We start from the raw sequence: 16,912 nt of genomic DNA, 5'->3' as shown, positions 1-16,912 counted from the left end.
CCAAAAAAAAACCTGAATTCAATTCCAGCTTTATTTACTATGCGCAACTTACAAGTGAATGAAAAAATAGTAACAGTTCTGAAAAATAATAAAAAATAAAAACGTTTTTTGTGTTTTCTTTTCAGATTGCGAAACAAATGTGAATGTTTTGAAATGGGGGGCATCTTTTCTATACCCACTGTATATCTATATGTTTACATATGACATGTTCAAACATAATGTAACAGAAGCACAGGTAGACAACGGGCTTGAAGTCAGTGACCTTACTCATGAATCTCAGTTACACTGCATCTAGTTTAAATCTAGCTAACATTTGCTGCCGGTCATACCAGACCAAACAGGGCTGTAGCATCAAAAGTGTATTGAATTGAGCAAGGGTATATGTTATAGCCAATTAATTCGACTTTTTTGGGCTATTTTTTCTTTCAAAAGTTACATATGTCTTTCAAAAGTGGACATCTTCTACAATAGGCCTTTTTCTTTTCCCTCTCTTTTTGTTTTTCTAAAATAGGCAGTTTGACATGTCACAGTAGGAAAAGCACAGGTATAAATAATCATCTTGGAATGTCACTTAGCTGCTTTGGTTTCAGGGTCCTGGTACTGTGCATGCTGGAACACTTGAGCAGAATGGAGCCATTGTTTATGTTATTAGTAACACCTGTGCTTTCACAGACAAAAAAAAGCAAAATTCACAACCAAATTCCCGGTACCATAATAAAATTTAATATTTATGATGACAGTCCCTTAAGACTGTACTTTAAATATTGTTGAGCTAGTTTATACTCCCCCCACAGCTCAAAATAAATCCCTTAGCTCAGCAGACAGGCACATTGATCAAGTTAACCTCAGTATCTGCAGGTTTACTGCAATAACACAAGATTTATTTTCAATCTTGACCCCAGTCAAGGTCTGAAATCAAATTAGTTCTAATTCATTATTGCCATAAACACATAGTACATTTTCCTAAAAAGAAAAACAGGTAAACAGAAGATTAATACTTTATTATTATCATTTTTATTTTGTTCACAAGTAGCCATGATACAAGTAATTTCCAATTACTCGAAGGACAAAGAAGTATAAGAAAAACTTGTTTATCTGAACAAAACTTAAACTATAGTTTATCCATGTTGTTGATGTGTGTGAGGTGATTAAGTGTATATTGCTGCTTAGGGCTGGAACTCTGTAGCTTCTCCAGTTAGCTACAACCTATTAATTTAGAGAGGCTGGACCAAACCAGAACTTTAATGATCCTGAATCTATTAAATACTTAGATTAATACCTTGAATGACGATCTCAAGGATCAACAACAGATAATTTCCCCCTCAAATGTGAAACTCAGGCCTACCTTGTAACCAAAATACAAATGAAAAACAGAGTTCAGATATGTTCAAGGTCGTGTGCAGTGAGAGTGAACATTCCTGTGAGGAATCTGGTAAAGTGGGTATGCAGCAGTGAATATACTTGAGCTTCATTCTGGCACAAATGCGTTGCAAGTGCGACGCCAAAAGCACAGAACAGACAGAACCTATTAAACAAAGTGGACAGACTGTGGAGTCAGACTCTGAACAACATGCCAGAAGAAAGCACCGTGTGCAAAAAAAACAGACAGGAGCAAAGAAACCACATAGCATGTAGCCTCATAAACATCATCTAGAAGAACACTAAACGCTCCTCATTGAACAAAGATGCACTGTCATCTTTAAACAAATACAACTTCAGCATCATAAGCAAAGTCTTAGATTTGTAATTTCTTATCCAGTGTTAATGCACATACTATTGCTTAGAAAATAAGAAATATAAATGATCTTTGGTAAATGATACACTTTACAAAAATGTACTGCAATTAGATACAATCATAAAATATTAAAGGTGCTGCTGCTTTAAATGCTAAACAATTAAACAAACTGTAGCATCCTCCCAATTTTTCATACTTTTACTAGTTTGTTAATGATGACAAATACATCATGATGTTTGCAAACGTATAAAGTGAACAAAGCTTCTCGTCCTTTTCATACTGTATCTGAGCACTGAACAACAGCACCAACAATACTAATTGGTAGTTCTGAAATAATGCTTTCAAAGTGCAAATTTCAATCTTAGAGCCGCATCTTTGACATTTGGGAAATACTTTCTTTCACCATTGAGCTTTTGGTTTACAGCTGAACGCCAGCAGAGAAAAAAAAAAAAGAAGGTTACACTGGGCTAAGATGAACTCAATGCATGAAATAAAGGGTTAAAAAAGGACCTTCAAGTAAACTGGTTTATGAAACGTGATGGTAGTTTGTTGTCAACATACTGTACAGTGCTTAAAGGAATAGTTTGACATTTAGGTAAATACGCTTATTTGCTTTCTTACTGAGAATTACATGAGAGGATTGATACCACTCTCACGAATGTGCACTTAATATGAAGCCACAGCCACGATACTGTTGGTTTAGCTGAGCATAAAAACTGGAAACAGGGGGAAACAGTTAGCTGGGCGGCAGCTCCAAAGCTCACTAATTAACACATTGTATCTCATTAATTTAAGTATAAAAACAGCATTCATGGTTTTATAGGTGTTATATGCCGGACTATTTTTTGGCTGGGAGCAGTGACTTCTAGGAAATTTTACCTGGGAAACTCACGATGACAAGACTCCAGTTTTTGTATGGTTTAAACAAACAAGATATAAAATCTTAATTAGTGAGCTTTAGAGGTACTAATAGGCAGATGTTAGCTTTGAAGAGAGCTTTGTATGTTTGTATATTAAATATGAAGCTAAATGCTTAGCTTAGCTTAGCTTAGCATGAAGACTGGAAGCATGGGAAATCGCTGGCCTGGCGAGGGGACAGTTATATGAGCGGTACCAATCTTCTCTTCTAACTCTCAGTATGAAAGCAAATAAACATATTTCCCTAACTGTCAAACTATTCTTTTAAAGTAAAACTGGCTGGCACTGTTAAAACAAATCCAATGAGTCAATGGACACACAGACACACACTCTCAGACACACACTCACACTCAAATAGAGCATCATTTCTGGTAGAGTTTTGCTGTATAAAGTTTGAAATAAAAAATTTTTGGTATATGCTCCTGGCGTGATTATGTTTAAAGCCTACAGCTCTCATAATTTTTCAGTGGAATGTACTGTACAACATAACTGTTATGAACACACTTTTCAGCATTTCAAATTGAGCAAAAAAATCCAGCAACAAGACAAAATGAGCACTGAACCAATGCCAAATTACAAAATAATAAATTTGCTGATGTATGTAAAAATAAAACTCTGTGATTATCTCCATGGAGATCCTCTTGCACAAAATCAGACGTGTTTCTTTGGGGACTTAAAACCTACAAATCTTCTCTCCTCAGGAATACCATCACCTATTTAAGGCCCACTGGTATTTGATCCAGGTCCCAACGCATTGACAGGCCACGTTGAAAGAATGAATAGGGTACCATAGCAGAGAGAAAACAAACTCCCAAATAACCCAGCAGTGGAATGTCTCTACTCTGCTCTTCTTGACATTAAAACCTGATCAAGTACTGAGATGCGTCTTTGTGAAATGAATTTTTCCCAGGATTAAAAAAACCAAAACAAATGAGGGGTATTCCAGTTCTTCCATCTCCAAAACCTATCTTTAGCTTTAAACATCCAAAATATAAAGTACCTATTTCTAGTTTTTATAAAAGAATCTCCTTGAAAAATACAATAAAATTAGATTTTAAAAAACTATCGTGCAAATTGGAGTTTGAGTTAACATACTTAAGACATCACAAGGTGGTGTGCAGCGACTGTTCTGCCACCTGCTCTGTCCTGTGTGCTGGGTGAACGGTGTGGTCAGTCTTGAGTCTTTCCTCTGAGTTCCTCGTGTATTTGACAAACTGCGAGCCTCTGTCAGGGGGCAGAGTCAGCTGAATGCTGTCCGTTTGTGTGAGAAGAGGCGTGGAGGTGGTCCAGCTGGACAGAGTCTGATCTGACAGCTCTAAAGTCTTATCGAGACACTCCGAGTCTTTGGTGGAAGGAGGCTGCTGCTCCTCCAAGAGCAGAGGAGCATCTTTGGTGTAAGGAAGAGTGTCTATTTCTTTAGGAACTAATGTGTAGAGATCTGAGAGGCCCTTCTCACTGTCTGTGGGCCCCAGTGGGCCTCTCTGGCCCTTCTCTTCATCTGCTTGTAAGAGGGGCCCTTTTTTGGCCAGTGATGTCTTGGAGCTGGGGAAGCTCCTCTGGTCTTTTTTATTGCAACCTTTAGCGGAGGGCTTGGTGAGGGACAGGAAGGGAGGCTTGGGGCTGAGCGGTGACCCCACCTTGACCCTGCTCAGGCTGAGGATGTTCCTGCGGGTGTCAGCGGGGAGTTTATCCAACTGCCTTCCAACTTGCAACGGACTGGAGAACAAAGTGCCTTGACACGCCCTGTAGAAATATCTGGAAAGCAAAGCAAAACCAGATATCAGGACATTTCACATTTATTCCAGAGATGATTGTGAGGCTCTTGGGAAAGACATATAAGGGATCTGGTATTAATTAGTGATACAATTCAGGACACAGGTCATAAATATTTGAGAAGCGGGCCTGTGCATGATCTCATCCACAAATCAGCTACAGTGTACCTAGGCAGCAGTGCTGCTACAGGTGTGATGACACAGAGCAGGTAGAAGAGGGGGTCCTGCAGCAGCCTCTGCATGGTCCAGTAGGGGTTGGAGGGGGAGTAGCAGGTGGGACAGGACGCATTGTAGCACAGAGCCACGGTGAAGAACAAGGCAATACTGAAGGTGATAGACAGCCAGTTCATCCAGGTCTACAGGGGAAGGAGATGAGGAAAAGTATTATGATTTGTTTTGACTTTACTTGGTTCGGTTTTCTAAAATAATAACATAAGAACAACCTGAACATGCAAATCCTTAAAAAAAGATACATACTATTGTACATATGTGACGTTATCTACAAACTTACTTTGGAGATGTTAATAACACGTGTACACATACTTATGTCTGTATTGATGCTATAATGACTCAGGATTGAGAGAAGAAAATGAATACAGAATAATCTGGGCTCTAACTTTCTTGAACAACCAATATTGCCACTGACATTCCAGGGCCACACGAAGAAAGCAAGCCACAGGCCTAGCAGTAAGTTGCCAGTGTCCAGAGCATCATAAACATTTTACATCTAATCGTGCATGAACCTGACCCAAAAAGTAAGCCTCCGAGTTCTACTTTTACGTACTGTGGCAACTTCAACACGGCAATAAGATCAGTAACTCTAAATAAAGTGAATATACTGTATACTTACAAGAGTGATAATTATGAATTCATTATTAATTAATATCTCGGTTAAGCATTAGCTTTCTGAAGTCTTAAAGTGGTCCCAAAATTAGTGTTATGATGAACACCACAACCACTGGCAAAGCATTGAGTAGTTTCCTTTTTTTTTTTTTTTTTAAAGGTAATCTGGACTTGGGTTTAACTTCATAGTGTCAGCATACAGTTTCGATACTGAAAGTGTTTACACAGTCGGATAATTGATCACACAAGTTATAAACAAATTCCCAGCCCGGCCATACTATCTTAAATACAGTAGGCCTATACTGAACCAAAAATGTAGTCTTCAGAATTGAATGGATGTTTGCAGTACAATGGACAGATAAGAAATAGAAATTTGAGTTGCAGTCGTTTAATTTTTGGCAACGGAACAAACTGTAAGTACGACATATCAATTTATAAACTTGGTGTGGCTAATGTGTTAGAAAAACGTTGCTAAAATACATGTCAAGGAGACATGGGAGCAACACCAGCATTCATTTAGAGGTGTGCTTGTGAATTTCACTCTCCTTTTATCTCTATTTATGGTCTATATGGCTCCAACTGGAAATGTGGAAATATCCAGCTCTTTAGCTGCTAGAGGCTCAAATATGTTCACCAGCTAGTCGCTAAATTGGTTTATTTGCCGTTTGGTGCTGAGTAGGTGGAGTGCAGTGGGTTTATCCAAGCTGCTTGGTGCGTCTGGAGACGACGCTTTAATGTGGTGAGAATGGAAAAAAAGTTGTGGGCCGGAAAACCAAAACAAAGAGCTGAAGGATGCTTAAACATTTCATAGAGCTGAGGGGAAACACAGAGTCCGCTGATTATTCTCTCTGGGTTTGTTACTATAGGAGAGCCATTTTACATTACACAGGGTCATTGGAGCAATTGTTAATGTAAAAATATTGATTGGTGCAGCTTTGGTGTTTGCCTTTGTTTTCCCTCCCAAAAATGTACAATAAAACTAGCGGGCAGGGGGCTGGGGTTTGAGTAAAACACACTGAGATGAGCAAAGATCTATGACTTGTTTATACCCTGTCTGACTGTCTGTCTGACCACTCATGTTGCTTGTTCTTTTCAAGTGATGTCTCTCTGTCCCCAGATCTAATGGCAAAAAATTATGAAATGAAGATCCAGGTTTTAAGAAATTGAATTTTCCTTTAAACAGGTATATAAATCCATCAAAGATATTAGCACACAAAATACTACATATGGAAATACAGTATACAACAAAACTGAGCACATCCCTGTGCTATAGCAATAAAACTTAAATTGATTTAAAACTGTCTTTTTTCAATAATTGTATTATTTTTAATGGATCCTCTTGGTAATGAAAATGCAAGTAAAGAAACTGGACTGTGAGACCTCATAAAGATGGGAGAGGGAACGAGAGCATCAGTATGATACTGAACATGAGCTAAAAAACAGTTGCCGCAGTGGTTGCGAGGAGCAGGAAGAGCCGCACTACCGATAACAGAAGACGCAGTGGCCACGCAATTCATAACCTACGCGACCTTGCATTGAAAAGCAGACGGGTAGTGCTTCTTACTCGGCACGAGGTTTCTCTAAAAATCTGTGTTTCAGTCACTGCCTTCATAGCTGACATTTATACAGCAGACGGCACTATGAACGCAGGTTTGTGTACCCGGATACTGTACGAAAAGAGGACTCCCAGTGTCCCGGCTGCCAAAATCACACGCGTTTTTAAAGGACAGAGACGTGAAAACCGTGACTTGGCCGAGTCTGTCCCCTGACTTAAATCCAATAGAACATCTCTGGACTATTTTAAAGCAGAGGGTAGAGTAACAAACCCCTCCAGCAAAGAGCAGCTGAAAAGAGGCGTCTGTGAAGAACGGCAGAACATCTCTCCACAGGTTTTGTGCAGGACTATCATCCATGCCCAGGAGGATCGAATCTGTCATCAAAAATGAAGGCCGACATACACAATATTAAAAAAATAAAAGAATGGAAATCTCACTAATGGAGGCTGTACAGACTTTTTTGCAGATGGTTCTATAATATGGACCTTCCTTTATAGTTTAATTAGTCAAACATTTCAAGCTAAATAGCTAAAAACAAATAAAATTGTATTAAATGGACTATGATTTGTCCATTAGGATTTGTAAGTATTGATTCAGTTTTGTTGTATACTGTATGTCTTCTTGTGTACTTTAATGGGTTTAGTATGTCAGGGAAAAAAATGCACTGATGTTTCATCGTGGAGTTGACTTGCCGACAGACATCTGACAGAGTGAATACTAAACAGTGGCTCATTGGAGTATTGTCCTGACAGACAGACAGACAGACAGACAGACAGACAGACAGACAGACACAGACAGACACAGACAGACATGCACGCACACACACGTGCATGCACATTACTAATTAGGGCCCTACAGCTACTATATGGGGGAAGAGAAAGAGTGCTGCCTGCTGTCAACTCAAATACCTTTAATTGACTTTCACAGCCATTTACCAATCATGCATGCATTATGTTCTTGAGCAGCCAGGGAATAAAGTACCTGCCAGCTGAGCATTTGGAAATGTTTACCTTTGGTCAATAGTGCTCACTATGACTACTTCCCTGCACAAGGGGCCATCATGTCCGGGAAGGTAGTTAGTGAAAAAGACATTTTTCATGTACAAAACTTGTCAGACTAAATTTACAGCCTTGGCATAATGGAAAAGACTCTGATTCAATGCAGGGTCATAAATTTAAAATGCCTTGTGACCAAGACTGCCGGGCCGTTTACGAGAGCCATGCATGGATATCTGAGAATAAAACCAAGGAGGGAAAGGGGGGGGGGTTTGGAGCTCTGTGGGGCCCAGTAATGTGGTATAGACAGTTTGAAGTTTTCCTGGACGGAAGCAGACATACTGTCAAGCTGATATATAGGCTCTGATGCAGCAGTGCCCTCTGGTTCAATGTAATCAGCCAGAGTTAAATATCCATGTGCCTGTCAGCCTTCACACCAGTGCTCTCACAAAGCCAAGATGCTGATTGCTGGGAGAAAGGAAGCATTTCTCTCTACTGAGCTGAAGTGAAGAAATCCTTGGTACGGCTATCAATGAGTCTTAAAATGGGTTCCTTACCCAGGTTTTGGTCTCAATGCCCAAGTGCAGCAGAATGGTGAATAAAGCGAGGGTGGTGATGGGAGTTCCCCAAGTAAACAGATCCACATCAGAGTCAGTGTAGGCCTGGGGAGAAGAAGGGGAGAGCGGGAGGAGACAGGGCGGAAAGAGGGGACATGATGAGTAAGTAAGAGCAACAAACTGGGTGAAGCTGATGGAAATGAAAACCAGACTCACAAAGTAAGGGATGAAGAAGCAGACCAGACTTTGGTAGAAGGCATCAATCATGTTCATCCAGAACATATATGGCTTATATTCCTGCAAGATAAAACCAGAGATTCACAGTTATGTACCTCATCATTGTGAGTGTGCAGAGGTCAAGATCATACAAAGGTATAATATAAAAAAAAATATTGTCATGAATTGTGAAGATAAAGCTGAGCTGTCTAACTTTTATACAGGAATTCAAAAGCTAAGTGTACATTTCTGTTGCTTTTACACAATAATCGCACCTATATGCACAAAATTAAACTGGGTAAGCTTGTGACTGCAAAACCAATGACAGAAATGAAAACATTAATGATATAGAGTAAATTCATATTATGGCAAAGATGCTAGTGATTTTCTTTGAAACACAAATTGGATTTGTTTGAATCATTACTCAGAACACTACACGGATGCCACAAATCTATTTAAAAAATAAAAAGGTTGAAGAATCTTGACCTTGTAATTATTAGTTAAAAAAAAGAAAAAGAAAAAAAAAGAACTCAAGGTCTACTTACTAGATTTCTTCCCAATTGTCAGCCCTTTGTGGCCTTCATCAGTTGTGATGGAGATATGTTGCAACATGATGACAACCGAACCATTTCCATGACAACTGAGCAAAATCCATCTACTGATAAAGGCCATGAAATGTAGCTGAAAGCTCCAGAAGAAATTTAGTAAGTGGACCCTTTTTGTTAAATAAAAATAAATAAATAAAATAAATACCTCTCAAATTCTTGTTTTTATGTGACTTCATTTTCATACATTTTTGCATATTTGGCTGAGATTCTATGGTATATGGTTGGTTTTAGGGTTGCAGCTACATTAATTTTTATAATTGATTAATCGGACAACTATATTCTTGATTAATTGATTAGTCTACGAAATGTGAGAAAGTAATGAAAGATGCCCATCCAAACTTCCCAGAGCCCAAAGTAATGTCATCAGATTGCCAGATTTGTCCGACTAGCAGTCCAAGACCCAAAACTATTTCATTAACTGTCATATATGAACGAAAAAAGCCATATATTCCCACATTTTAGAGTCTGGAACAAACAAATATTTGTCATTTGCTTGAAACCAGACTGACAGAACTAGCGGATAAGTTGACCAACTATAAAATTTTATTGTAATATTTTCAAAATTATGACAATGTCAACGAGTTACTGACATAATCGTACCAAAACAGTAGTATTGACCATTTTGATACAGTTTAGGTTTTTCTGTAATGCGATGAATGTGAAGTAATGTCACATTAGTTTCCGGAAAGTAGGTCAGTGGAGGAAAAGGGTACCTTCTCTAACCATAGGTCCTTTCAAATCATTCATTTTTCCAGGCTCATATTCTTACTGTGTTGTTGTGTTTTTCGTTGTTGCTTAACACTAAAACAGAAAATTTGACTGGACCTCAGAGTTCTGGCCGGTCACGTAGAGCTGAGGTAGTTGTTGGAGAGTCTCTGCTGACACGTCTTTGTCCAGAGTGCCAGTGATGAGTTGGGGGAAGGCGGAGAACATCAGATTGAAGAAGATAAGATACCATTGGTCAATCATGGCTGAACCTGAGAATCCACAGTAGAACTGATACCAGAAGATGAGTGCTACAAACATCTGTGGGAACAAATGATAACAAGAATGGACTCACATGAGGAGGCAGGACGGAAAATTAAGGAAACACGCTATTTTGGAGGAGACATTTCCTCATTTTTTAACTCATCTAAATGACATGTAGACATAGACTGTTACTGTGTTCACTTTCACAAATGGATCTGAATGAACTGTTTTCTGTGTGATAGCTAGATATGGTATGGTAAAAGATGCTTACAGCATTTTTGTAGAAGAAATAGAGAATCATGTTTGCTAATCGGGAGTAGCACCAATGTCCGTGGACCAGCAGAAGCTTCTGAAGATACCGGAAACGTGGGAGAGCAAAGTCGCTCGCCATCACTGCCTGCAAAACACCAGAAGGACCAAACAGTCAATTTCCTCCATTCTGTACTTTTGCCCTCCCTCACATCAACAACACACACGACCTGTGCAGTTATTAGGAAATAACTGTTGGAACTGTCTGGCCCTGCTACACTTGCCTGCCTCCGTTTAATGAATCTTTAGCAGGTATAATCTTTCCAAAGCAATAACCCTTAAACGAGTTGTCCACCTTTTGGGATTCATTGTTACAGCGGCAAGAATCTACTCTCTCATCTATCAACATCTAAAACAAACCCCCCCCCGTAGTTAAGCCTGGTTTATAACTTACATTTTAAACAATGTTGCTAACCCTTTATGATACCTCTCAACTGTCAACATTATCTGTCAACAAGAAAAATAAACAGCAGATGCCTCGTTGTACAGCAATTTGCTTTCTGCTGTGCTCTAATAACAGCCTCGTAACGACTGCATGGGGAGTACGCTCCTAATAAAAGAAAGGTGTGTTAATCATAATGCAGCGTGTGTGACAGCCTGAGTGCAGAAATGTGCGTCTCAGCACACTATGGAATCCTGAGGAGTGACCGTTGTTTCATTAAGGGAAAATTTGATTAACAATGATTAATCTAGAGGCTCAGTTATGGACAGGATACCAAGACTTTAACAGATGTGCTACACAGCAGCGTGCCTGTGAAGCCTCCCCTGGAAGTTAATTGGGAACCTCCATCATTGCTATGCAAGATCACCTTTCTGGAACAGGGTGCTACAACAAAATGCACCAAGGGTGTGTGGGTCAACTGAACTTTTTTTTTCCTAAAAAATTTTTCTGCTGCTGTTTTTCAATGATGCTCCCATGGCTGTGGCATTGGCCATGACCTTAGAGCAGGAAGGGAAGCTGGCGTGCATGGAGTCGAGACTAAAAAAGACCCATTAAGTGTACTGATTCTCTGCAGGACACAGGACAAGCTACCTGAGTCAGCAACACACAGGCAATCCTATTTAGAGAAAGTGTATGGATGTGGGATAAAACACACACTTAAGAGTAATGAAAAACCATTAACTATGCTAAACAATACCAAGGTCTACCCTTGTTCCCTTATCTTCTCTCCCGTAGATCCACTCGCTCTACTTATCCTCTCTCAACCCCCAGTTCATTATTTTTTATGATCCCCTTCAAATCACCCCACAGCTTCATCCACTCCCACTCTTCTCTGTCACTCTGTTCATCCGCCCCCCTCCCGTTCCCAGATGGTCACGCCCAGATTTCTCCTCACCTGCATACCCTCCTGTCCCGAGATCCCCACGCCCACATCCGCTACCTGGATCATGCTGACATCATTGGCCCCATCACCTGTGATTAATGTATTGATGGAGAAAGAGAGAAAAGTAGTTCCTCAGAGTAGGAAAGCAAGCCTCAAGAGACATGAATAGATGAACTGCAATCAAGAGACTGACAGGCTGTCAGTTTGCCAGCAGCTTGGAAGCAGAAAGAAGTTTCTTGGGCATGGTGTTTTATATGTGGGAGGAACGTCAGGCTTTCAAAGAGCTGTCAGTTTCTTCAGCTGTTCTGTTACAGTAGCTATGTGTGTGTGTGAGTGTGAGTGTGTGTGTGTTTTTATTATCCTGTGCTGATTACCAGGTGACCTTCACCAGCTGCACTGTCCCTCTGGCTGAGGTAGAGCCAGGACTGCTGTGGTGGCTGACGAGCAGTGTTTTTGCTATTTATCTATTTATTTTTTGTCACCACGGGTTGTTGAGTGGGAGATGAAGTGTTGGTGGGCAGAGAGGGTTTGGTTGTCACAATAGTAAACAGCGCTCGAGTGGCAGCGCAGGCTGAATTTGAGAGGTAGGTGGTGATGAGCGCTCAAACAGAGGCTAGCAGTTTGCGTTAGCTGGCAAATACCGTTGCTGCAGTATGACAAAATCTATCCAAACACATTGTTACTGTAGCAGTATATTAACTGGCGTGTTAACAGCCCAACAATGGATTTCAAATTGTCAAATAGGACTCAGACTTCTGTAGAGGTAAAGTATAACATCCTCATATCCCACGATTAAAGGGCAGCTCCCTAAGCTAATAGCTCCTGATGAATTGGACAGTAATGCTGAATTAATCGGCTAATGTTAGCTGTTGCAGCTAACACTGCCTCCTTACTTTAATGCTGTGTAATAAATCCAAGCTCAGCTAATTAGCTGGCTAGCTAGCATGTGCAGCCTTGTCAAGCTAAATAAAAGGAGAGGTTATTGTGTCTCTGTACCGTGTGAATTTACAGCAGCTTGTAGCTGGTTGATTTCAAATTACTTTGGCATTGTTGTTACTCTTGCCTATGACAGCTAACTTGCTAAGTTTGGTAGCAGTACAAGAGTTTGCTAAGAGGCTGAAGACACGTGATGAGAGGTGAGGGGTGTGGGCCATTGGGACAATTCTGCTCTTAGGAAACATGTGACTGGAAAAAATACCATTATATTAAATTAAACTGACTTTTATAAAAAAGCACATTTTGAAATAACAAGTTATTAAGTTTAGGTTGTTATAATTTATTATAGTTAATTTACATATTTTATTCATACGACCATTTATTTCACGTCTTTTTAATTTATTTAATATTGAAAAGTTTTAGGTTCCCTATTGGACTGCAAATAACGATTATTTTAATGATCAATTAATCTGCTGATTATTTTTTGATTTACTTATTAGTCTACAAAATGTCATAAAATTGTTAAAAATGTCCATTTTCCATAGCCCAGTGTGACATAGTAAGAACAGAATAATAATTCAAAAATTTGACAAACAGTCCAAAACCAATTAACAATTTACAGTAGTATAAGAGGCAAATCTATATTATATTCACAGTTTTTGCATCTTTTTCTTGCTTACTTTAGACAATTTAAATTGCTGTAACAGCAGGAAAACAAATTACACACTGAAATGTTATGTGGTAAAATAAAATTAACATATAGACTACAGTAGGTGGAGGCCAGCATTCTTGTTAGCATCTGAAAACTCGGAAAAAGATGAAAATCATAAGATTAGGGCACTGATAGATATTACAGCTCCACCATCAGCTGCTGTTTGGCGCTGCAGTGTTTGGCTCCACACTACTGCTAACATAGCAATGCCAGAAAAGTGCTTGTCTGGCAAAAACGAGATCCTCCTGACTACAGCAGGAACAAATAAATGGAAAACATGAAAAGAGAGTCATAAGTCACACTGACATCCTCATATCACCTTCATTATGCTTTAAGTGTATAATTACTAAAGGTTCCTCAAAATAACATTGTTTCAACTCAGTGGTCACAGCAAGGATGCAAAAAAAGTGTGTAAGTGTGCACAAGTCAGCTCATATTGACACCACAGCAGCAAGAACAGTGTTCAAGTGACCCTGCCACATCGATATTCATGACAAAAATAATGTAGGTATAAATGTCATTAATTATTAAACAGGGAAAAATATTATATCTTCATGATGCATGAAGACAAGCCTTTGGGGAATTTGTACAACTTAGCCTGTGCATGAGTAATAACTGCTACAGGGTTATTTGACAGTGAGGCACAGAAGAAGCTCTTTGAATTATTATTTATATAGTTTGCTAAACTCGTCAATATATTTTATGCTCCCACACTAAAATGATCAGCTGCTCAGATTTTTGTTTTGGCTGTATCACCTGAACAAAACAAACATCAAATGAGTGTAGTTTTTTTAAATGATAAAATTGATGGTTTCAGTTTCTGTGGGTAAGGTGTTAAAGATATGAATGGGTTTAATAGGATATATTTGTCTGAGCAAAACTGTCAGACTTAAACTGACACACATTTAGTTTGCACATATTGGATACACGCCAGTAGAGACTTTAGTAAGATATGGTAGTTATGTAGCCTTAGCCTTTATCTCTACAGTCATGATGCAACTCAAAAGCTCCTTTTATTGGAACTATCCTGTCTCCTAAACGCCCCACTTCTTCCAAATCTGACACCCCCAGTTCGTTACACAGGCTTCCAAACTTAATCTGTAAAATAATCCTAATGATGTAATCAGGGTTGTTTTTGGACTATAAAAAGCTCCCTCCAGAGCCACAGACGATATTTGTAAAAAAAAAGGCGTCGGCAGGCTTTAAACTAAAACTCAGAACAAAACAAAACTAGACAATGTTGTTATAGTGGTCCACAGCTGCCACTAGGTGTTGCTAAAGAGCCAAATTTGGCAAACAGCTCCTGTAAATCCCAATCACTCCTCAGAGGTTTTATGAAATTCTGATGAAAATCACATGCTGGTCCCTTCTACTCCTCATACACATGGGAAATAAACACTGGGCACAGTCTTCCGATGGCAGTCAAAGCACCTCTGGGTCAAGAAATCAAAGACAAAGGGATATCATACTGTACATATGAATGTGTGTAATAGTGTGTTGTTGACCTGCTATTTACCTATGGCCAGTGTCATGACCTTCAGCTTGTTCCGCACCAGTTTGACCACCATGCTCTTCTGTAGCGGCGTGGAGCGGCAGCAGAGCACTGAACGGCAGCTCCGCGCTACGGCCAGAAACTTATCCTCCAAATTCTTATCCAAGGCATAGGCCAAGGTCCGCCCATCAATTACCAGGCCCAACCGGTGCACCATGAAAGGAATGGTGTGGGAGGATGAGGAGGAGAAGGACGGAGATGAAGAGGGATAGATCTGAAAGGGTGCTAAGTTAGTCTGGAAGGCCTTGGCAGCTTGGTCTGTGGAGCTGCAGAAGAATTTGGCCTGGATGTAGTGTAAACTTTCCTCCAGCAACAAGGCACATGCCTCCTGGTTCAGAGAAGGGCAGAGAGGAGGCTGGACTTCAGGATCAGGACACTGAGTTGTTTAATATCAAACTGTCTGACCTGCTTCACATCTGGCAGCCAGATGCTTCAACAGCACAGAAACAAACATCATGGGTCCTTAAATGACTGTGTGACCCTTTTTAAATAATGGTAGTTTATTTCAATGAGAGGACAAACAGATATATCAAAAGGAACAGTTAAAACATTTTGGGAAATATGCTTAATGTCATTCTTGCAGAGAACTAGATGAGAAAATTGAGACACTTAGCAGACAGTAAACTTAGTTTAGCTCAAACACTGGTACATGACGATTTCTTTACCGTATATTTACAATATTTTAGTAGCAAACCCAAGCAACATGACAAATTTTTGTTTTATATATATTTTGGGTATTGTGAACCTGTTTGAATTTGAATTTGTCGAGTCTTCTGCGTGGGTAAGGCAGAGTTTATGAAATTCTGGCTGGTGTGGCTCACCTGAGAATCAGCATTCAGTGTCAGGATCTCCTCCTCGGGGTCCAGCAGCTTGCATGCATACGCTATATTTACGGCTGTTTCTTGTTTGTCGCCCGTCAGCACCCATATTTGCAGGCCGGCCTTCCGCAGAGAAGCTATAGTTTCTGGCACACCATCCTGCAGACGGTCCTCAATGCCTGTCGCTCCTGCAGGTGAGGACGCACGACTTTGAAAAACCCTCCAACAACAACACTATAGACTCATTTAAGGGCAGTGTGCACATGACATCTTCTGAGGATGCCTAGAAATAAAGGAATATCAAGTACCTAAAAGCTGGAGGTTTGTCTCCAGTCGCAGGGCCGACTCAAAGAGCAGCTCCTCTCTTCCCTGAATGGCCGTCTCAGCCTCCAGGTGACGCTGCAGCCAGCAGGCATACTCGTCCTTGCTCAGGATCTGACACACAAACAGAAACGTTTATACACACACATATACGCACTATTATCTGTTAAAGAAGTGGGGGGAAATTTAACAGTGGAGCAGCTTCTCCTTCTAGAGCCCTCATAGCAGAGGAGGTTCCACGGGAGAATGTGAGACCTTGAGAAGGTGTTTTATCACATCGCTTTGGTGACGGGCTTTGCACAAGCAGGGATATAATGAGCCCAGCTTGTGAGAGCATAAATTAGCAGCCTGGGAAAGTGGCACAGATTGCAGCTGAGTCACAAAGAATGTCACTTTTGCAAGGGACGGTCTATGTGATCATCTGTGCTGGGCTACAAAAACACAACCTGCCAAAAAGCCACTGAGACACATCATCGCCACCTTCTAAAGCAGTTTAATTAGAGAGGGCATTTGTTCAGCACTTCTTAAGGGGTTTATGGATCCCTGTTACCTTTTTTGCAATGCACAGTGTGCGAAGGCCATCTGCAGCATACAGGTTCAGGTAGTTCTGGGTCCTGTAGACAATCTTCTTCTGCCGCTTCCCTTTGGAGTTACCTTAAAAAACAGAAAAGGACAGAAGAATCAAGATTAAATATTCTTGTTTTTAGGGAATTTGCGTAAGTGACTGAGCATTTTGGTTCCACACTGCCAAAGGCTTCTTCCAAGAGGCA

General features: G+C 40.1%; 1 protein-coding gene across 3 annotated transcripts in view; it reads right to left on the bottom strand.

The window, feature by feature from the left end:
* Positions 1–998: 998 nt before the first annotated feature.
* The window catches only part of atp10a (ATPase phospholipid transporting 10A), a 33,916-nt gene continuing 18,002 nt past the window's right edge, over positions 999–16,912 (bottom strand). For all 3 annotated transcript variants that reach the window (XM_040128473.1, XM_040128471.1, XM_040128474.1), the window contains 11 exons: positions 16,693–16,796; positions 16,130–16,256; positions 15,825–16,009; positions 14,968–15,331; positions 11,816–11,892; positions 10,441–10,566; positions 10,026–10,226; positions 8,593–8,673; positions 8,377–8,481; positions 4,594–4,781; positions 999–4,408 (listed from right to left, as the gene is read on the bottom strand). In XM_040128473.1, the coding sequence (XP_039984407.1) occupies positions 3,757–4,408; positions 4,594–4,781; positions 8,377–8,481; positions 8,593–8,673; positions 10,026–10,226; positions 10,441–10,566; positions 11,816–11,892; positions 14,968–15,331; positions 15,825–16,009; positions 16,130–16,256; positions 16,693–16,796 (2,210 nt within the window). In that variant the 3' untranslated portion in view covers positions 999–3,756. The remainder of the gene's footprint in view (positions 4,409–4,593; positions 4,782–8,376; positions 8,482–8,592; positions 8,674–10,025; positions 10,227–10,440; positions 10,567–11,815; positions 11,893–14,967; positions 15,332–15,824; positions 16,010–16,129; positions 16,257–16,692; positions 16,797–16,912) is intronic.

This window comes from Xiphias gladius, chromosome 6, assembly GCF_016859285.1.
Source record: "Xiphias gladius isolate SHS-SW01 ecotype Sanya breed wild chromosome 6, ASM1685928v1, whole genome shotgun sequence".
Taxonomy (NCBI): domain Eukaryota; kingdom Metazoa; phylum Chordata; class Actinopteri; order Istiophoriformes; family Xiphiidae; genus Xiphias; species Xiphias gladius.
This window is presented reverse-complemented; position numbering and strand designations above follow the sequence as displayed.